Here is a 21541-nt window from a genome sequence, read left to right as displayed (position 1 = left end):
ATTACATCTCAGTTTCCCAAAGAGCTTTGTCATGTCACTGAGATGAGATGTATTGCTCTCGCTGTCATAGTGTGGATTAGAGGAATAACTATCTTTCTCTATAGTACATGAGTCTTATGGTTGTGTGTTGGTAGGTATGGAGCGTGAAGTACAGCAGCACTGGCTCGAAGATTGTTTCGGCTGGGGACGACAGAGCCATCCACATATACGACTGTCCCATGTGAGGCAGCAAGACCAACTGCAACCTTCGCCTTTCCAACAGTGTCCTTCTACTTGCAGGATCCAAGTGACTGCTAATCTAGAATCAGCTGTCCTGTCCATATGTAACTAAATTTAGGATATTATTTAGGATAAAGGTAAAACTGGTCCTAAATCAGCAATATTAGACTAAGAAGAAGCATATCTACCCAGCTGCCCCTCAAAACTTACATTTATGTTCACTTCAGTCCAGATTCTAGAATTTTCAGCTAACAGGCAGAAAATGAGAACTTGATTGTGTCCAGACCATGAAAATAAATCTGTTCTGTTTCTGTGACTTGTGGTCAGCTGTAGAATAAAGCCTTAAGCCTGTAAAATCCCCTGCACAACTCCTCTAACCATGTGGCTCACACACATACACACACACGATCTTGAGTAATGTGGAATTTTTTTTAAATTTTTTAATTTTTATTTCATGGTTTTGTTATCCACTTCCCACTCAACAGCCATTAAAACATTTTCTTAATACTATGGATTTATGCATTTTCACTCTTTATATAGTATTTGTTTTTCCTCAATCCCTCTATTTTGACAAAAATAATAGTTTGGTGTCTGACGCCAACGTCCAGTCATTCAGATGTTGTCTAGTGCGCCCTCTGCAGGGCATACTGCGTCTATCACCATGGATGGTATATAGTGTATGGAATACTGAAGAATGTGGAACTTCATGAGTGCAGAGTTGATTTGTTGCAAGATATTACTTTATAACAGAGATTAACTATGACAAATTCAGAATTATGATTTACATTTGATACCCATGCACAAGTGTATTAAGTGCTGATTCAAGTGTTTACTTCATTCAATGCTGTTGCAAGAATCACTCTCATTGTGGACTGTAGATGTATTTACTGTACTCTGTTTACACAGCACCACCTACAGGGATCACCTTTACAAAAATGATAACGTAATTCTACCTAATATAGACACTAAGCCAAGGAAGTCCCAAGTCTGGTTCTGCAGAGAGTAGTTTCAACCCTGGTCTAGCACTCCTGGCTACTATATTAAGATGCTACTAAAAGACCTGATTACTGTATCAGAAGTGTTAATTAGGGTTGGAACTAAAATGTGCTTGGCAGTAGATCAGCAGGATGAGACCTGGGCCTCTCTGCTGTAGGCTTGAGAGATTCAGCTGATTATAGTCCTATTAAGGGTGACACTTTCTACCTGAGTGTGGCAGTACTGACCTTTGAATTGGACTCGGTATTAATACATCTTTATCAAACACACAGCAAGAGGAATGTGGAAATGAACTCATTCATTTAATGAGTGTCAGTGTAACAGGTTCAGATAAACACATCTTTGTGCATATCCCAACGAAGAATCAGTTTACAACAGTGTATAGCACAGAAAGTTATGTTACAATTACAAAACATTAGTTCGATTACAAAATTTTACTTTGGCGCCCAAACACTCTAGAGTAGTTATAGTGCAACACAAGGCCTCTTGGACAAGAAATACCTGCACACTTGGTTGTCAAGAGCTGTAAAATGTGCCCATACACGTAAATGACCAGGATAAGCAATTATTTAATAAAATTAGGTTAAAAACAAGTGAAAGAGGCCATGTGTAACTAGTACACTACTTATTCATCTGATTTTACACAATTTTTATGCCAGGTATGACCACATATACCATCTTGAACTTGTTGTGATCCACCTCATTTATGTGAATAGTTTGTATTCATACTAGGTCTAAAAGGGCCTGAATTTAATTTTTAGTCATATGCATTCTGCAGCTGAACATACCAGTTCCGTGTAGGCCTGGTGTAAAGCGTCTGTATGCAATACATAAAGACCATCATGGACACAGTTAGGGCCAGGTCTTAATCATCAAAAAACACGTGTACATAAAGTAAAACATACTTCAAAAAACAATGAGCACAGCATAGACTGATTTCTTCTGGTCCTCTTATTAAGCATAGACTGATTTCTTCTGGTCCTCTTATCTCAACTGTAAAATCCCATAAAATATTAGTAAAAACAAGTATTTGGGCCTTTCTGGCTTTTAGAGTGGGCGGGTCAGCGTGCAGAGCTGAGCCTGAGGTATAGTTGTTTTGGACTGGGTTTGGGAGAGTTCCGATGGGCCTGCCTTTCACCAGTGTCTGGTGTTCACCAGCTCCGGGCGAAGGCTGAGCCTCTTCAGCGTCTCATAGCCAATGACGATGAGGATGGAAGTGGGAGCGGAGGAAATGATGCGTGCCGAGAGACCCTTTGTCAGGCCCCACATGCCCTCCTCAGCCAGGAGCTGTCTAAACGTCTCAATCACCGATGAACGACCCTCGACCTGGGATAGATCAGTCAGCAATGAAAAGTGCTACACCTCACCTTCCAGAGACAAGCTCTGTGAATGTAAATGAATTATGGGGCTGTAGCCCAGGGAAGACAGAGATCCTGCTCTTATCTAAACTCCCACTAAAACCTTGTTCTTTGAAGGTTTAGAGTTAGATTTAAGGATGCCAAACCATCCATTCATACTGCTGATTGACTAGGTTGAGACAACAACCCTTTTGCTTCTTACAGGATCAAGTACAGAACCTTTCTTTCCACCACCCATTACATAAACTTATTCACTTCAAACCTAATTATGGATTCTACACTGCCACCACCTAGTTCAAGTTAACATTATTGGCACCCTTGATAATTTGCCTTGACCTACAAAAATATCTTGGATATGTACCAACGTTGCATAAATCTTTTATATTTTCAATGTCATTGAACAAAAAGATTCTTGTCACCAAAGAACTTGTCACCATAAGTCATTTCAAACAAAGAAGAAACAGTACATGATGGCCAGGATTAGAGGTACCCTTCCCTAATCCTTGGATGCACGAATTCCAGATGTTTTTTGTATACATCTGTGAGCTGCCTGCTGCTAGTTTCTGCCACTCTTCCACTGAAATTCTCTCAGGTTCCTTTTCCCAATAGCAGATCTGAGCACTCTCCACAGACTTTCAATTGAATTGAGGATCAGGACTCACTGTTGGCCAGTTTCAAACAGTCATTTTTTCCCTCCTCTGCCATTGTGTACTTTTGGATGTGCACTTTAGGTCTTTATCCTGCTATAGACTTCACTGTGTCCATGTAACATTTTCCCATACGTTTTGGCAAAGTTCAATCACTCCTTTTTGTGTCCTTCTTTAAGCAGTGGGGTCCTCTTTGGCCTTCACCCCTGAAGCCCTTTATGTAGTGTGTACCATATGGGACGGGATTAAACCATCGCTCCATGTCTCCAGCTCAGCCTCAAGATCTTTGGATTATAGTTGTATCCCATCACCCCCTCTTGAACCAATGTTCACAGGGTTCTATCATCAGTGTTCCTCTTTACACCACATCCTGGAAGGTTCTTGCCCATTCTCTGAGTAGCAAACTTTTTGATACCATTTCAAATAACTTAGGTAAGGCTGCCAAGGTCTTTGGTGATAGTCTTAATATACTTTAGACTGCATGTGCTTCATAATAATTACATTTCACCTTCACCATTTTGAACAGGGAATAAAACTTGCCCTTTAAACACCACAGCCTCAATTTTTAGGCTAATTAAAGTCATGTGAGCCCTGACAATTTGTAGACAGGTGAGTCCAATTAGAAATTAGTCTGATTTTGTCCTTTGTTTCAAATTGATTAAAGGGTGCCAATAATTGTGTTGTGGCATTGTTTTAATTTTTTATATACTTTTTCTAGCTTTTTTTATTAGTTAGTTTTATGCCTTGTGCTTTTCTATATCACACACATGAGTTTACATAGACCTAAGCTATTTCAATAAACACATTATTGCAGGAGAAATATTAGATGGTGATATATTAAAATTCAAGAGTAAATGTTAGCCACAACTCTACTGACTACAACAAAACCTTGTTTACTTTAATCAGTGATCAATTAATGTGCCAAGGGACCTTATGTTCTACCAGAGCTTGTCATGTGCTATTACAATGATTAAACAATCAATTACATTTTCTCTCTAGATGATAAAATCTGAGTCTTTTCTCTTGCTAATGAATGACCAATCAGCGACACAGTTGCCTGGCATTGGGTTTACCTGCACACGAGCTCTCACCACATCCATGGGGTTGGTGAGGACAGAGGCGCTTGCTGCAGCCATTGGCCCAGCCACAGCCTGCAGCAGGAGGTGCGGACAGCTGCAGGGGGCCAGCCAGGACAGCTGTTCTGTTTCAATACACATCAAGCACTGCATCAGTCAACACTTAGTACATGGGCTCACCACAGGGCCAGAAGAACTCTGTACCTGTAAAAGTTTAAAAGTAGAGGGTTCCTTCGAGGTCTGTACTATGCTTACAATATGAAAACAGTTAAAGATGCTGGTTATTCAGATCAAGTAAATGGCTGAATACCTATACTTTCTGCATAAACAGTGCTTCATCCAGTCTCTTCCATTTTTGTTTTAATCAGAATTTGACTGAATGTGACTATGTTGTTTTATAATCTTGAAAACTCTAAAAATGTGAGACTTTCACAAAGCTTGTGTTTTTGATCACATTCTTCTTGGCTTCAACACAACATCCCTGATACACAGTCATGAAAAGCGTATTTAAACAGAACACAAATGAACCTGACCACTAGAGTCTAGAAAGATGCAATCCAGGACTGAACTTCACGAATTCCCTTCCCTTTTACTGTTTTCACATCAACCTGTTAGTAACCTCTGCAAATGAATGGTTTTTAGGCTTTGAGAAATAATTGGATTATACAAGTACTATCAAGCCTCAGCCACAATGGTAAGCAGAGGACACAGAGAATAACAGCTCCCCAATGAGCCAAGACATGTCACAACATGCACACCAGGGATCTGAAACTGGTCATTAAATCAAATCATACATACTGCCTAGGAGAGTTCATCAGAGGCTCAACACTGATTTTCCATATGGGAATTGCCATACAAAAGTTCTGTCTGAGGCAGTGGATTTTTTACCTGCATAAAAGTGATAAAAAGGCCACCAGGCAGCACTGTTAGGGATGTAGGTGAGGAGTGATGCCACATAGCCACGGTAAAAGCCCCGAAAGCCATCTGCTGCGAATACCTGGACCATAATGTCTCTGGTCTGTCCAAAGGTCACTTTATGCTTAGATGTGGCCACAGCCAGTTTGGGCTTGATCTTAAAGCGTGCGAGATGTTCCCCTTGCCCTTGCATCATGAGCTGCTGGGAGACCACGTCAATGGGTACTGTGATGCTCTGGGCCACCAGCGAGGCTGAGCCACCTGCCACCAGAGATTTGAGGGTGTTGCTGGAGGAATACTGGGACACATACTTCCTCACCAGCTCGTAGGTGGTGATGTAGGCCTGGCCTGAGATCAGGGTGAAGGTATTGACCATAAAGCCCCGGTACAGTCCCCGCACCCCTTCTGCCTTCAGGATCTTACAGAAGGCATCGAAAGTGCCATTGTAGAGCGACTTGCCCTTCTGTACCTGCAGTAGAGTTCGGATCAGCGTGAAGGGGTAGACGGTGGCACGCGTGGTCAAGGTCATGAACATGCCGAGAGAGTAGAACTTTCTCTTGTCCAGGTCCTCCCATTCTATGATCCGGATGTTCCGTTTCTGCTGCATCGTGCCAGCTGATGGCAACCTTCATCTGACAGGCCTCACACCACCTCTGCCTATCAACCTAGAGAGACACAGTGAATTAGGTCAAGAGACTAACATGAGTAGGGGGTCAAAAACCAAATTAAATTTACTACCTCATGAAAAATTCAGTTGACCCCAAGACTGGCAAGTAAACAGTACATAAATGTGAAGATGACATTTAGGTCAAAGAAGTCTTTTGAGCATTCTGACTACTGCTAACATTACTTAATGGGTAGTCACAAGATCAAAGGTCCTCATATGACACGTCCAGCATATTAACATGATTAATGTGGGATTCAAAAGCCATCAGACTGTCCAAAGGGCAACATAACTACCTCTGGTCAAGTGCTTATACCAAAACAAAATAAGATGAAAGTTTACATTGATGAAAGGTCGAATAATACAGTGGATAATAATTTTGGCATTATTTAGCTATAGTGGGATTGGCTCAACTAGCACGATCATGACCTCTTCGTGGTAAGGGTGTACAAGACAGTGATCTAGCGCCATGTCTACCACCAGGGACTAGAGTGTGAATGTATCTCGTATGTTCAATCCAGACTTTCACATCTAACACCCAGATCACATCAGCTGATACATATAACAATGAATGTAACAAATGAATAATTCATGTTTTCCCCTTCTCTTGTCCTTTCGCGTGTAGCAGCAACGATATAAGTAGTTATCCTAGCTAACCTAACGCTACATGATGACAGCTTATTTGACCGCATTTTAGACAACATAAACTTACCGGGTTAGTTTGCCATCATTTCTACTTCCCATACGGGCATATACATCTACTATGTTCCAGCATTCTTTTTCAAATTTACAAATTATTAAATAAGAAAAAAAAAGTGTTATTTTAGCTGTGACTGGCGATTCGACGACCGACTACTTTTAGCCATGTATAAAAGTCACGCCAGGGAAGGTTTATAACTGCAACATTTCCCCCCTGACTTCCGGCGCCTGTTGTTACGCCATGGTCGGAAGTGGTAGGATTGCGTCATAAAGATGATGTTGTGATTGGACGACTCTCAGGGAGGCGCTCCCATGGTCCGAGAAAGTGGAATGATTGGACGAGTCTCAGGGAGGCGTTTCCATGGGCCAAGTGAATGGAATGATTGGACGACTATCAGGAGAGGTGTTTCCATAGAGATGATCTTGCGATTGGATGACTCTCAGGGAGGTGTTTCCATGGTACGAGCTAGTGGAATCGTGTTAATTTCAGAAGTCATCATGGCGTTCACTTCCTCAGATCAAGGTAAGCTCCCTTGTTTGGAAGTATAATATATTTCATGCAAGTAGTTGCCTTTTCTGACTGGATGAGATCAAGCGGTGATTTGTCTAACAGCAATATTAGCTGTGGCCAAAATTCATTAAACTATCGTCTTTTTATATACCTATTAGGTGGCCCCTAACACTGGTGTCGTTAGCTAACTAAACCTCCCTGCACACTTTGACATTTAACCAACTAGCTAGCTGTTAGCTAGGTTAGCTCACGCGAGCCAACGACCGTGACCAACAGTGTTATTTTCTGACTGGCAGGCTAGCCAGCTAATTAACCTACCTAGCTAATTATGTAAAGATCAGAGAACGCACATTTGGTCCTTTTTAAACATGCAATATTCGCTAGTGATAATTATGTCAGTCAAGTATTTGTCATCATTTGTCATCAATAATACTTAACTGTACGTGAAGGTAGATGGACAATTAGCTAGGTAACCTAGCTAGGTTAAGGTTAGTTAAGTTATGGTTTGACTGCACGTTAGCTTAGCCTCTCCAAATAACCTGTTTAAAGTCACTCCAGTGCAGAGATTTTAGATCAGAATCGAGTCAGCACACTGAGAGAGTTTTAAAATGGTCTTGTTTTAAAGTTAATACATCCCGGAATAATATGTTAATGTCTGCTTTATTCTTGCCTCGGTTAGGGTCTCGTCTAGCTAATCTATGCAGACCATTTAACCATGAGTGCTGTAGTCTACGGAGATAAGGGCCGTGCTCCCTCCCTTTCCCCACTAACTTACTGTGTTGCAGCTAATTAGACAATCCGTGGTGGCAGAATTATTTGCAAAGACCGAAGAGGGTTCACAAAAGGCACCTTTTGTATAATGGAACTGAAGTCACGGATTTCCTTTGCCTAATATTGTTCTAGTTTAATTTGTTCTTATTGAATTTGTCTATGAAGGCTTTTGACTGAAAATATGTTTTAGGGTTTGCAGCATGAATTTTTTTATTAAACGCATTATAAAATAATGTATATGATAACATTTTATGCTGTCTTATCCTTGACTGTTTTGAGATCTCAGTTCTCTATTTGTAGTAAGAGGTATGCATAGATTTGACTGCCTAAAGACTTGAGATGTTTAGCCTTAATGACAACATTTGAGTGTATAATTTTTACCTTTTGTTTATTTTTATTATGGTCTTAGAGGCACAGGAGACTCTCATTTTGTAATTGATTCCTGAAACATATCTTCATGAGAACCAGCTTTAGTGTTTTGTTTCCAGCAAACTACCATCGGTATTATAATGACTACCTCTGCTCATTTAATGATGGTGAAGAAGTCTTGAAGAATTATACTAAATGTCGCTCCAAGCCCACACACCTCAGTTAAAAGGGAACTATTATTCCTTTGTGAAAGAACAGTCTTAAAGTTGTAGACTAAAGCATTTTTGCCCTCCAAGACCACACTTGTCTCACCATTATTGGGAGAATTATTATTCACCTCTTATGTTAAAGAACCATGTTAAAGTTGTAGACATTGGCATTTAGGGAAAAATACAGGGGAGCTTGAGAGAGACTTTTCTTATAATGATATAATTATTTTAAAGAGTATAATTGATTAATGGAATAGTCTTTTATTTTTGTTGCAAGTCCTGCTGAAGCCTTAGCATAATTATGCTAAGATAATTTTGATTATATTAAACAACTCTGTGGAACAGAGCTAAATGAACCACATGTCAGGTACTGCCCAAATCAGCATATAGTTGCCTTAATAGCTATGGATAATAGTTATGTTTTAAAATAAGTGATTTATGGTGACACAGATTTTCATATCACCTCAGGGTATAGCCTACATTAAGTATTACAGTAATGATCTGTCTGTAAAATGCTGTCTTCACTCCATATAGCTTCACACACTGATAAAGTATGTGCAATCAGGTGTTGTTGATAAAGCAGACTAAAATTTCATGGAGGATTTTAAAATTTTTATGGATTTAATGGTGTAAGACTGTGTATTTCCCAAAGCTTTGCAGTATAACAGTCTCTGAGCATCCAGAAGGATGATAATCTCTAATAATAAACCGCCATAATACTCAGATCTTAAGTGTTTGAGTGATGCTTGACAGGCCATGCACAGAAAAAAGATGTTTAAAAGCAAGAGGTGTGGCAAAAGTAACTGATTTCATAATTCCAGTCAGTATATGATGCTCATGCCCTCAGCCCACTATAATGTTTTTGCATCATTATCACTTTTTTGTTTTGTTTTAATGAAAACAAGGTTTTGTTTTGTCTTTGTGCAGAGCACCTGTTTGGCCATTTGATTGAAACATTACAGAGTAAAAATAATGAAGCTCGAAAATATTTCAACCCTCTGAGGCTTGAGGATCCCAAATATGGTAAGTGAAGAGAGGAAACAAGATCATATCTTGACCACAGGCCTGCTCAGGACCCCTGCTGAGGTGCTGGATAGAGATAATAGAATAGGCCTATATCTGAGAGTGGACATTATTGGCTTTCATTTGTTGTGAACTCTTGTTAATTTATTTAACTAGACAGCACAATAGAATACTTTGTCACAGTGGTAATACGCCTGAACATACAGGTCCCTTTTTAACCTGGGGTGTGGACTCCACAGAGAGAAATAAAACATCAAAGGGACTCCAAAAAGGAAAAGAAAAATGAGCAGTTTGGTAGTATTCATAAGTCATTAAAGTTTAGCTAAAGGGTAGCTTCGCAGTTAGGGATGCTCTCTGTAGGGAATGTGGTAAGCTATCCATGTATGGGTTCAGTCAAAGGTTCAGTCAGAGGTGCATGTTAAAAGAATGAAAAGGGTTCCTCTGGAGAGCCTAATTAACGTTTTCTTATAGGACGTGAAAGTGCATAGCATAATTAATTCCTGTTGTACTGAACAATCAAGTGAAGAAAAGATTACAATGATGACACAAGGTCGTTATCAGACCTGGTCCAGTAATTATATACATCAGGGCTGAGGTGAGTCGGGTAAGAATTTGCAGTGGTTTATCTGATTGGGATTTTTTAAGGATGATGTATTCATCTCCAAAGCACCATTGGTGAACAATCATTGCCCTTGAAATCCACATTCTAAGTTGAAGTGTCCTTGAGCACTGTAAATGAAGCTTTGGGAAGAGTGCGCTAGACATTGACTACTGAACAGAGCAAGGCACAGAAGGCAAGAAAACCTCGTATACAGGGTGAGCACACCACTTGGACTGTCATGGAGCCCTGTGCATAAGAAAAGACGTACCTAGTAAATCCTACTTTTCTCTGATGTCCTGAAAATAAGGGTAATTAAAGCTGTCTATTAAAAATGTGGATACCTCTTTTAAGTGAAATTCGTCCTATTAGAGGATTACAGGTTCTTATGTTCTAGAATGGACTGTGTTGCCAGTCAAGACTGGAAAAGACAGTGTTGAGGGATCTGCTCTAGAGAAATTGTGCATATTGGCGGGGGGGGGGGAACAAAAAAAAACTTGATTACTCAAACATAATGCCTCCAACTAGCTAATGTGTAAGAAATTGTCAGAATGTCAGCTTTTCTGATCCATTTACACAAGTTGAAAACATTCAGTGATAAATATACCTCACATAGCAATTAAGGCTGAATCATGTATATATTAGTAAATGCCCATACTGATTAATATTATGTATCATAATATTTCAAATCATGATCAGTACAAATTTCACTTAAGCAAAACTGGTAACCCTGGATTAAGTCCCTTAGTGTTTTAATCTGAATCGTGGTGAAGCCTGTCAAAATAACACCTTAAACCATGCAAGTGTTCATCACCCTACCCTAAGCACACTATCTAGGCCACCACTGTAGTTTTGTTAAACTATAGAGTAATAAAGTGTGATGTCCCTTGCAGTACATTTGTAAAGAGAAAGGAATGCAGTGTCTTCCTCTTGCTCCTGCAGAGAGGCTGCCCTTCTCTATTCGGGTGCTGTTGGAGGCTGCTATCCGCAAGTGCGATGGCTTCTATGTAAAGCAGGAGGATGTACAAAATATTCTGAACTGGGAAGAGCGACAGAATGAGGCTGAGGTCCCCTTCTCTCCAGCACGAGTGCTGCTACAGGACTTTACGTGAGTGAAGTTTAGTCTCTTCCCCCAGGATAGTTCACTTTGCAGATCTGTATTAGCAAAAGCCTTGAATCCCACTGTGATTTTTAAAGACTAAAATTTTACTCCATGCTCTGTGTGAACAGACCTCAATCCTATGTGAGCATTAGACCATGCTCAGTTTACAGCTTTTAAATCACCCCAACATTTATCTACTTATCTGTTACTGAACGTAAGACCAGTGCGATTCAGATCGATTTGCTTCCTCTCAGGGGCATCCCAGCTATGGTAGACTTGGCAGCCATGAGGGATGCTGTGGCCAAGAATGGAGTTGACCCCACGCTCATCAACCCCAAATGTCCTACTGACCTCATAGTAGATCATTCGTTACAGATCGACTTCAGCAAGTGGTAAAGCTCCTTAGCAGCTCAAATAGCACATGACTGTCATATGTACTTCCTAATGACTTAAGTGGTTTTCCTAATCCCATCCTTATATATAACATATAGCCTGTAATGATCACGTGATCATTTATAACCTGTACGTTTTTTTTTTTATAATTGAACAATGTATTGCATGCACAATCTTACATCATTGACTTAGCTGGCTGTAATTGCTTGTTTCCTCAGTGCTATCCAGAATGCCCCAAACCCCGGTGGAGGTGATGTACAGGGGGCAGGCCCTCGTTCAGGCTCTGCCCGACCGTCCCCGCGGGGGCCTCAACTTGGCACTCAGTGTGGGAGCCGGCACGGAAGCTGTGCTAAAGGCTCCTGCAGCGACACCCCGTCCGGCTCCGGCAGACCCCCTGCAGTGCAGATCGAGAACACGCCACTTCTCTGCCCTTTCCACCTGCAGCCTGTCTCTGAGTAAGAATAGCGGGCTCTTAAAGCATGCTGGAGCTGCGGCGCCAGTGACTCTGATTATTTATCCCTGGCCGTAATTTTGTGCTCCTGCCATTGATCAGCTTGCTATGTTTAACTCTGTCACCTGGAGGATTTCAGTGGTTCCCCACTCCTTTTTTATGTAAAAGAACATTGTCTTCATCTTCTGCACAGTGTTTCCATGTAATTTGCTTCCTTCCTCTCGTAAAGCCCAGCGGAATAGTAAATGTTGTGTGTTTATAAATTAAACCTATGACCAACTGCTTGGGTATGTGAATATAGTATTCTGGAGAATGCAGAGGTGCTACACTTTCATATTTTGTGACTGAGTCGGTGTGATCCAGTGATGGAATTGACATGGGTTTATGTAGACTGTATTGTGACTCTGCATCCCCACAGGCAAGATACAGCACTCAGGAACCAGGAAATAGAGCTCATAAGAAACAAAGAAAGACTTCAGTTCTTCAAGGTCTATTCAAATTGCCTTTGATCTTAAATTACATAATCTTATATGTAGTCTAATGCTGATTTAATTTATCAGGGCTATTCATATTGGTTCATGAACAATACAATTTTTCATATAGTATTTAACAGTGAATCTGATTGCTTTTTCACAGTGGTGTTCTAAAGCATTCAAGAACGTGAGTGTGGTTCCTCCAGACATTGGGTCAGTGCACCAGGTCAATCTGGAGTATCTGTCTCAGGTAGTGCAGGAGGGTGAGGGCTTCATCTATCCTGACAGTGTAGTCGGCACAGACTCTCACACTACAATGATCAATGGCCTGGGTATACTCGGTTGGGGTGAGTAAAATGTTTTACACAAACTGCAATATTAAAAATTTGAATTAAACATTAGTTTTGTTGTTGGCATCATCAAAGCCCTCATTCCCAAGAAAGCTTTCAGTATCGCACTGATATGTACTTGGGTAATTTGTGTGTGTGTGTGTGTGTGTGTGCGTGCGTGTGCGTGCGTGCGCGCGTCATGGCCAAGTGGTCAGTGAGAGAGTGAATGAGAATTTCTCAAGTAATATCATTGGAGTGGTAAAATGCTTTTTAGTGGCAGTTTGTAATGCTCCTTGGATGAGTTGTTTTATGTGATCCTCTCGCCTAACACTGAAAACAGCCTCTACATGTTCAGCTTTGTACCTTAAGAAAGGGTTGTATGCCATGTGATTGGAACTGATGAAGGTGCATATTGTTGTCTTATGTTGCCTACCGAAAAAAGGCGCTGCTCTGCTCCTATATTCCCTGTCGCCATATCCATCTGTCTCTGTCTCTACCTTTTCCTCACCTACCTGCATTTTTGTCTGTCTGTCTGTCTCTCAGGTGTCGGAGGTATAGAGACAGAGGCAGTAATGCTCGGTCAGCCAGTCTCTCTGACTCTACCACAGGTGGTGGGATGTAAGCTAGTGGGATCCATCAGCACTCTGGCTACATCTATAGACATAGTTCTTTGTATTACAAAGGTACACAAAGCTTTTCACTGCACCTATATCCATCATCTTGCTGCATATTAAAGGTTTTGGAAACTGACTCTTCCCATTGTTGTGTGTAGATTAGATAACATTTTAATTTCTAGACTCGGGTGTCCCAGGACTGCTTTGCTCAGAGTGCCAGAAAGTCATGCTGCTTTCTGAATGCTGCTTTCGGGGAGCAAAACAATGCAGTACCATTTGTCTTTGTGCAGCACCTGCGGCAGGCTGGTATCGGCGGCAAGTTTGTGGAGTTTTTCGGTCCAGGCATGTCTCAGCTCTCCGCTGCAGACAGAACCACCATTGCTAACATGTGCCCTGAATACAATGCTACCATCAGCTTTTTCCCTGTGGATGACACCACACTCAAGCACTTTAAGCAGACCAGTAAGGACAGAACTAGGCTTGTTCAACATCTTCACAAAGGCTGGTGAAAAGCTGCATGTTTTATGCTGACTTTTTCTATTCTGTGCTTGTGCTTAAGATTTCACAGAAGAGAGACTTGAACTTTTGGAAGCTTATCTTAAAGCTGTGAAGCTCTTCCGGAGCTATGACGACCAGGCAGAAGACCCTCAATATTCTGAGGTAGGCCTATATAGTCATGTTTCCTACTTTTTCCATCAGTAGTTTAATGCTATTTATACCTATACAAACACCTAGCTTTAATTTCATCATTTGGATTGGTGGTACATTCACAGATATTGAAAATCTTTTATATTACATCACTGGGGTATGTATCGGATTATAAATGTAGCATATTGTAGGTTTGATATATATATATGCTGTCCCTGTGCACCTCTCCAGGTGATTGAAGTAAACCTGAGCTCTATTGTGCCCTACGTGAGTGGACCCAAACGGCCACAAGACCGGGTGCCTGTCACCTGCATGAAGGAGGACTTCCTCAACTGCCTCAATGAGAAGGCAAGTCATGAAGTACAGGAAGGGTAACAAGACCAAGAAAGGCACAGGGTTCCAGCTGGGCTTTGTCATTTTGATGCCAATTTAGAAATGCTTACGGGAGCTCTAGTGGACTCCACTGTGAAGTTTTGCCGTTATCACCAATAAATGTGGGCCAGGCACTTAAAGTGACATTGTTGTCTAATGTTTCTTAATCAGGTGGGTTTTAAAGGGTTCCACATTCCAAGTGAAAAGCAAGACACCGTAGTGCCGTTTCTGCACGAGGGCACCAAGTATACACTGTCCCATGGATCAGTGGTCATCGCGGCAGTCATCAGCTGCACCAACAACTGCAACCCCTCCGTCATGCTCACCGCAGGTCACAAAGCTAATGCCAGTTGACATGAGGAAGGATGAGCCGTCATCCTACACTGTCTCTCTGGGGGCATATTCAGATGCTATATTTAATATCTGACATCACATGTAATCAAGGTCTGTAATCTGTGGCTTTCTTTGTCTTATGATTACTCCCAGTGTGATGCAGGATTTGTTGTTCTGACAGGCCTCCTAGCGAAGAAAGCCGTGGAGGCAGGTCTTTCAGTGAAGCCCTACATCAGGACCAGCCTTGCTCCGGGCAGTGGCATGGTTACACACTACCTCAATGCCAGCGGAGTTCTTCCTTACCTCAGCAAACTTGGGTACACACACACGCACTATATTTATATTTATATATATATATATATATATATATATATATATATATATATATATATATATATATATATATAAATATATATATTTGTGTGTGTGTGTGTGTGTGTGTGTGTGTGTGTGTGTGTGTGTGTGTGTGTGTGTGTGTGTATGTGTGTCCAAAATGTAAAAAAATAAATAAATAAATGGTATCCCTCAAATTACATAATTAAGTTGATAAACCCACAGACACTCTGCCCACACGGAAACAGAGTGTGAAGTCTAGAATGTTATCCTTGCAAGTTACATTCTGGTTGGCTACATGCACAGCCATATGCGCCCTTCTGTGCATCACTTTGTGCTGGTTTGATATGAATCAAAGTTTTGTTGTTGCAGCTAAGTTGAGCCTTAGCAAATAGTTGCACATAGGCTCATGTTACTTTACTTTCATACCAAGATATATCCGTGGGACTGAAAAGGTTTGTGAAGTCTATGGTATCTCATCATTAAAACTAATTCAAGAGTTTTGCTTAAAGCAATTGATAGTAAGTAAGCGAGACTTCATTGCTTTATTGCCAATGGGCTATGGGAAATGCCCTATAGTTTGTGCATGGCCAGTTCTCTGTCAACAGCTACTAGGGTTTCTGAGTCATCTGTTTTTGTTAGTTGTGTGTCATCTTCTGCCAGTTATGGAAGATCAAATGAAATACACAGACAAAGGCATAGCTGTGGCGTACACTGGAAAAATGAGGAGATTGATGCCAACATTGCAAATGGGTGATTTTAACATTATATTTGGAACTGCTTGTGGGCACTAAAAAGTGGAGAAAAGTGCAACAGACATTTAGGGTGAATGCCTTATTAGACTGGCAGTCTGCATTTCCCAAGGAACTCAGGACTCCTTCTATAAGTCATACCAAAATAGAAGGCTAGTGATTTGGTGGTTTTGGGTGTCAATCATATTTAATTATTCTGCAGTAGTAGGTGGTTCTTTTGGTGAAGTGGTGAAAGGCACCAGACTCTAGGGAGTCTGATTAGTGGGAGACTAATAAACCCTAAAATAATGGTTTCCAGTTGTTTCACTCCCTGTCACCCCAGGTTGGCATTTTGCTATCTCAACTGTTCTTTACCAGTCATTTTGCTGTGTTCCAGTTTTGAGGTTATCGGTTATGGATGTGCCACCTGTGTAGGGAACACTGCACCTTTACCTCAGTCTGTGGTTGATGCCATCAAACAGGTGAGATTTGATTCTTCTTTTCTCTATTATGTCATGAACCATATCTAATTAGAACATGAAAATGTTAACCTGTTACTCTCTGCTTCTCAGGGTGATTTGGTAGCATGTGGAGTGTTGTCTGGTTCCAGGCACTTTGAAGGACGCCTCTGTGACTGTGTGCGTGCCAATTACCTAGCTTCACCCCCACTCGTGGTGGCATATGCCATCGCGGGCACAATTGGGATTGACTTTGAGAAAGAGCCTCTTGGTAAGACCTGGCACCCCTTCATGTATGTAGATTATTTTGGTTTTGGCACTAGTAAAGTTGAGTGTGTAGCACTTTAGCAAAAGCTATGAAAGCAATGTAGTTAAATTAAGAAATGATTACAGTAATGCAGAATTGGGTGAGTGTATTTCTGCCATGTGCTGTGCTGGATATGTAGGTGTGGGCGCAGATGGTACAGAACTGTTCCTGAAGGACTTGTGGCCATCTAAGGAAGAATTGCATCACGTAGAGGAGAACAATGTAGTCGCCTCAATATTCCGAGAGCTCAGAAGCAGGATGCAGGTAACAGAAAGGGGCCCTTAGCTGCCTTATGGTGGATCTGCTTTCTATTCAGTTCCAGGCCTGAGCTCTTCTGGAAGTCCCATTGGCTTGTTTTGACAGAGAAGCAGCTTTGTTTTGCATCTTATTTAAGGTGCAATCAAGTTCAAACAAAGTCTTAAACATTGGCCATTATGCATGTTTTTCATATTTACAAACTGGGTAAATGTATACCTATTTAAAAAGTTTGTAAATGTATATCTTGCATTATTGTTGTTTAGTACTCATAGATGGGTAAGGGTAAACACATTTATTATTTTTAATCTTTGGTATATTCTGTACATTGTAACTCAACTTCTACAAGGTAGAGCATATTTAGTCATTAAAAAAATACCTGCTGGCCAAATTACTATGAAAAAATAAGAGCACTTTCCAGCAAGTTAATAGAACCTTTGGACAAGTAGTGTCAATACAGGCAAAGTATTTTCATTTAGTGCCATTTTGTGATCTCTGAGATTTGTGGTTGAAGTGTAATGATCACCTTTCACTTTCAGAAAGGAAGTACGTTTTGGAACAGCATGGATGCTCCTGATGCTGTGCTTTTCCCTTGGGATCCCAAATCTACTTACATTCGTTGCCCTCCTTTTTTCAACAGACTTGTAAGTGATGGCACACCATATATAATTTACTCTCCAGAGTGTCTGTATATACCAATATCTGTGGAAGATTTTGCTGCAGAGTTCTGTAATTGAGCTCCTGTCCTGTCCTCCCCAGTCTAAGGAGGTATCTGGTCTTGGGTCAATCGAGAATGCTCACGCTCTTCTCTTTCTTGGGGACAAAGTCACCACTGATCACATCTCTCCTGCTGGCAGTATTGCACGTGTCAGTGCAGCTGCAAAGTACCTACAGAGCAAACGGTAAGAAACAAACCAGCAAAACCTTATTTGAAAAGTAAATTTTGGTGCTATTTTGAACTTATCGATAGTTGGACATTAAAACATTGGAAGTGTATTCATATAAATGAAATTGTAACTTTAAGGTATGTACATAGAATGTAAAGTTACATGGCCTTTTCAGGAAGGGCATCTAGTGATGGTGTGTACATACAGTGTAAAGGTATGTTGCCTATTCAGGCAGGGTTTCTGGTGGTATCTTCATCTGTTTATAGTTATTGAGTGGCATATTACAGCAGCCTAGTAAAATCTCTTTTAAAGTTTTTGTAGCGCACTAGTTCTCGTAACACTAGCGTTAGCTTTTGGAAATCTACTTTTCTAGATCTTCTCCCTTATGGAAAAGCGTGGTGAAACCAGAAACATAGACACACATCAGCTGTTTTGATTTGAGACAATTGTTGAATGAAGGCTTTTATATTCCATATCTTTATCTATATTCATGTGGAGATTTCAGTTTTTTCTAAGATCTGATCTGTTTGGCTTAACTGTTCACATTCATGTTTTCCTAAGTGGGGCATATCATAGTTCAGTGTGAGCAGACCTCTGGCCTCACTCTGAAATAGCAGTACATCACTCATTGCAAATATTATTTGTTGTGAAGGACCAAGCGTATCTTTGCTTAATGCTGAGGGTAGGGAGGTGAGAACGGGGCCAAAGGCATAGCTGTTGCTAGGGCTTGCAGTAGTGTGCAGACGTAAGCTAGGGGCCGATGTGGGAGAAGAGCCAACAGTGTTCTGGTAGGGGTATGGATTTCTGCAGCTTTCAGTTTCTTGTGTGAACTTAGTTTTTGATTGCTATTACTTTGAGGTCTTACTGGCACTTGAGCCATGTCATTTGGTTGTTTTTAATTGACCCATCATCTTTGCATTCTTCACCAAGCCTCACGCCCCGTGAGTTCAACTCTTACGGAGCACGGAGAGGAAATGATGCTGTGATGACTAGAGGAACTTTCGCCAGCATCAAACTTCAGAACCGACTCGTGGGCAAAACCGGCCCCAAAACCCTGCACATTCCATCTGGACAAATGGTGAGACCCAGCAGCCAACATTTGAGAGGCAAGTGTCGAGACCCTGCTCCACTGCATTTAACAGGCTGTGTTTATTCAACTCCTGTGTTAGATGGACGTGTTTGAGGCAGCAGAGCGCTACCAGAGAGACGGAGTTCCTCTCATCATCCTAGCAGGGAAGGAATATGGCTCAGGCAGCTCTCGGGACTGGGCAGCCAAGGGCCCTTACCTGCTGGTACATTTGCACCACCAGTAACACATGCAGACTAAACCATTCCCTCTTCCATGATGCTTAAGGATCTTATTTTAGACATTCTAGCACTTTAGAGCAGCAGTACAAAACGTTGCTATGGATTTTGTTGTTGTTTAAAACCATGGTTTTCACGCTGTATGTGTATGTTTGCAGGGCGTGCGTGCAGTGATCGCTGAGAGCTTTGCGAAAATGCATAAGAACCATCTGGTGAGCATGGGGATTGCTCCTCTCCAGTTCCTCCCTGGTCAGAGTGCTGACTCTTTGCAACTTTCTGGGAAGGAGAGGTTCTCCATCTCCATGCTGGAGCAGGTCAATACCCGGCAAGAGATAACCGTGCTGGTAGGCTACCTTGTTCTTTAACAGATGTGCAGTTGAATAAGATATTAGTTCAAATATAATTGTAATTACATAAAATGCATGGATGGTTTTTGTATCTCCATTTCCTGTTGATTTAACATTGCAAGTGCTGAAAAAAATCGATTTTTGCGTTACTGTAATCAGCTTTATATTCATTTTTAATTATTTATTGGTGTTAATGGGGTATGAATTAGTACCTAACAGAGTTGAAAGAATTAAATGTTTTGTGTTCCAGACCAGCACTGGAAAGAGCTTCAGCGTGGTGGCTCTGTTTGAGAACAAGATGGATGTGACCTTTTACAAGCATGGAGGCATCCTGAAATACGTGGCCCATAGTATGCTGCAGTAACCTCTCCAGCCTGCTTCATCACGACTGGAAAGTCATGTCCTGTGTTGCTCTCAGGAGCACAAGAAGATCCTAAGATAGTTTGCTGATCCCCAAGCAGACATACTGGTTGTAGAGCTATTGGTGGCCTGGCAACGGCTCTGGACTTTCAAGGTCCTGGACTCTGCTGTGCCTGTTTTCTGCTGTTCCTCCATCATCCCCTGACCCCCTACAGGGCAGCTTCTGGAGGATGTCTCTATCCTGCACTTAAGAAAATGTCTGCTGTTTGTTTCTCTATAGCCTGCAGACCCACAGTGATGTGAAAGGAATCCAGATTCCACACATTGTGCTAGAGTTCTAGAGCTTCCATTAACTAGCACAGTTTATGCTCTGATTTCCCAACTATGGCTGTGGTGCATGGTCCTTGGGATGTCTGTCTCTATGGGCATTTCTGTTTGCAGTGCCTGCTTAGCACGTCAGTGGGCTTAGTGTCGAAGTCCAAGGAACTGGTGCTAGGCTCTCACACAGGCTACATGATGTCCATGACTTGTTGGTGCTTCTCAAAGCGATACTTTTAGTCTTTACTTCTACTATTCTACTTGCAGGCAAATGGGTGGAGCTTACTTTTTGTTTCAGTGTTTTATTTTTTGTTTTGTTTACTTGTGGAAAAAAATTAATCTAGAGTGTATGAAGTCAAACACGATGCCTAACCTCACATATTCCCGCTTTTGTTTTTGTTCATACCTTTTTTTTCCTTTGTTTTTGTTTTGTTTTAATTCATCTATATGAAGGGGAAAGGACTATTTATTTTGATTCGATGCAGTTCAAACTTTTTCATTATCCATATGCGGAACCATTTCATCACTGATATTTGTAATGTAGTGTCGATGCCTAGATATAGTATCTACAATAAATGTGGTGTTTTCATTTTGTGGCATATTTTAAAAGCTGGCTTTTAGCTGAGTGGGAAGCAACCCTTGAGAATTAAGCTTAATCACTTTTCCTGTCTGTTTAAAAGGACAATAAGTGGGACTTTTCTGATTCTAATAGAGAAGTTGTCAAAAAGTGGGAATGCTACATGGTAATGAGAAGGGTTGACAATCAGGCTACTGTTAGACAACAACATATGATTAGAATTAGGACCCCCCCCCCCCCCCCCCCCAATGGATTTGTGGGTTTATACATGCCATGAGCAGGTGATCATTCACAGAAATGACTAGTATGTGAACATCCTTAATACTGGAAACAAAAACACTTTGCCTAAACAGCAAACATTTAGATGTAACAATCATACAATCATATAGGTGGAGATATCAAACAGTTTTGACTATCTGGAAAAATACCTGTCTTTAACAATCCCCCCCAAGTCAAACGTGGAAAATGCTTTATATAGTGATAAGATAGAAAGCCAGCTCTGTGAAGAATGTGGCATCATGGGTCACAGGACCAGGAGCAGAACATAAAAATGCTGCTTTAATTACCGAAACCAATAACCAAGTCTGTCACAGATATCCCAATGTTTTTATTATTGTCATTGAAGAATAGTTGTTCTGTTTCGGTACAGCTCTGTCAAAAATATTTGCCTTGAAAAGTGTGATCCTCACTGGATTCCATTGTCCATTTATGCATTTCACTCTGATACAAGGTTTAACATTTTTTCCTTTGCCCACAAATTGCTACTTTGTGTCCAACTTAAATGACAGTCTTGGTCTAGAGCAGTGATTGCTATATTGATAATGCTGTCTGTTGCATAAGGACAGTATGCAATCACATCTGCCTACTAAAAATGGGAGAAGAGATAAGGAAGT

The 21541-nt window shown here is 41.1% G+C and overlaps 3 protein-coding genes across 7 annotated transcripts in view; 2 read left to right on the top strand and 1 right to left on the bottom strand.

The window, feature by feature from the left end:
• The window catches only part of wdr61 (WD repeat domain 61), a 7036-nt gene extending 6307 nt beyond the window's left edge, over positions 1 to 729 (top strand). For all 4 annotated transcript variants that reach the window (XM_027000774.2, XM_027000791.2, XM_027000796.2 and 1 more), the window contains exon 11: positions 135 to 729. In XM_027000774.2, coding sequence (XP_026856575.1) covers positions 135 to 224 — 90 coding nt within the window. In that variant the 3' untranslated portion in view covers positions 225 to 729. The remainder of the gene's footprint in view (positions 1 to 134) is intronic.
• Positions 730 to 1496: 767 nt separating this feature from the next.
• slc25a44a (solute carrier family 25 member 44a) lies at positions 1497 to 6785 on the bottom strand. Of its 2 annotated transcripts, XM_027000761.2 has the most exons (5): positions 6588 to 6785; positions 5681 to 5876; positions 5185 to 5472; positions 4294 to 4421; positions 1497 to 2541 (listed from the first exon to the last, which is right to left on the bottom strand). In XM_027000761.2, the coding sequence occupies exons 2-5, from the start codon at positions 5841 to 5843 to the stop codon at positions 2350 to 2352; spliced, it is 771 nt and encodes a 256-aa protein (XP_026856562.2). In that variant the 5' UTR covers positions 5844 to 5876; positions 6588 to 6785; the 3' UTR covers positions 1497 to 2349. The 2 variants fall into 2 exon arrangements, with proteins under 2 accessions (XP_026856562.2, XP_026856553.1); XM_027000752.2 differs by having other exon boundaries at positions 5185 to 5876.
• Positions 6786 to 7013: 228 nt separating this feature from the next.
• ireb2 (iron-responsive element binding protein 2) lies at positions 7014 to 20660 on the top strand. Its single transcript, XM_027000454.2, has 22 exons — positions 7014 to 7097; positions 9362 to 9457; positions 10998 to 11163; positions 11412 to 11549; positions 11769 to 12005; positions 12420 to 12489; positions 12638 to 12821; positions 13347 to 13486; positions 13708 to 13879; positions 13977 to 14077; positions 14297 to 14413; positions 14609 to 14768; positions 14952 to 15087; positions 16232 to 16316; positions 16407 to 16563; positions 16739 to 16863; positions 17394 to 17498; positions 17614 to 17756; positions 18672 to 18819; positions 18911 to 19033; positions 19205 to 19390; positions 19644 to 20660. Exons 1-22 carry the CDS (start codon positions 7031 to 7033, stop codon positions 19755 to 19757), a joined length of 2970 nt encoding a protein of 989 aa, XP_026856255.2. The 5' UTR covers positions 7014 to 7030; the 3' UTR covers positions 19758 to 20660.
• Positions 20661 to 21541: the final 881 nt, after the last annotated feature.

This window comes from Electrophorus electricus, chromosome 2 (assembly GCF_013358815.1).
Source record: "Electrophorus electricus isolate fEleEle1 chromosome 2, fEleEle1.pri, whole genome shotgun sequence".
In the NCBI taxonomy this organism is placed as follows: Eukaryota; Metazoa; Chordata; class Actinopteri; order Gymnotiformes; family Gymnotidae; genus Electrophorus; species Electrophorus electricus.
This window is presented reverse-complemented; position numbering and strand designations above follow the sequence as displayed.

Excerpts from the sequence above, each read along its gene's own strand:
- slc25a44a (XM_027000752.2), bottom strand. The coding sequence starts at position 5,818 with ATGCAGCAGAAACGGAACATCCGGATCATAGAATGGGAGGACCTGGAC. Across the intron at positions 4,422-5,184 it reads TTTTTATCACTTTTATGCAG|AACAGCTGTCCTGGCTGGCC; the intron begins GTAAAAAATCCA and ends GTATTGAAACAG. Across the intron at positions 2,542-4,293 it reads TGGTGAGAGCTCGTGTGCAG|GTCGAGGGTCGTTCATCGGT; the intron begins GTAAACCCAATG and ends GATCTATCCCAG.
- ireb2 (XM_027000454.2), top strand. The coding sequence starts at position 7,031 with ATGGTACGAGCTAGTGGAATCGTGTTAATTTCAGAAGTCATCATGGCG. Across the intron at positions 16,864-17,393 it reads AGCTCAGAAGCAGGATGCAG|AAAGGAAGTACGTTTTGGAA; the intron begins GTAACAGAAAGG and ends TTTCACTTTCAG. Across the intron at positions 17,499-17,613 it reads CTCCTTTTTTCAACAGACTT|TCTAAGGAGGTATCTGGTCT; the intron begins GTAAGTGATGGC and ends TGTCCTCCCCAG.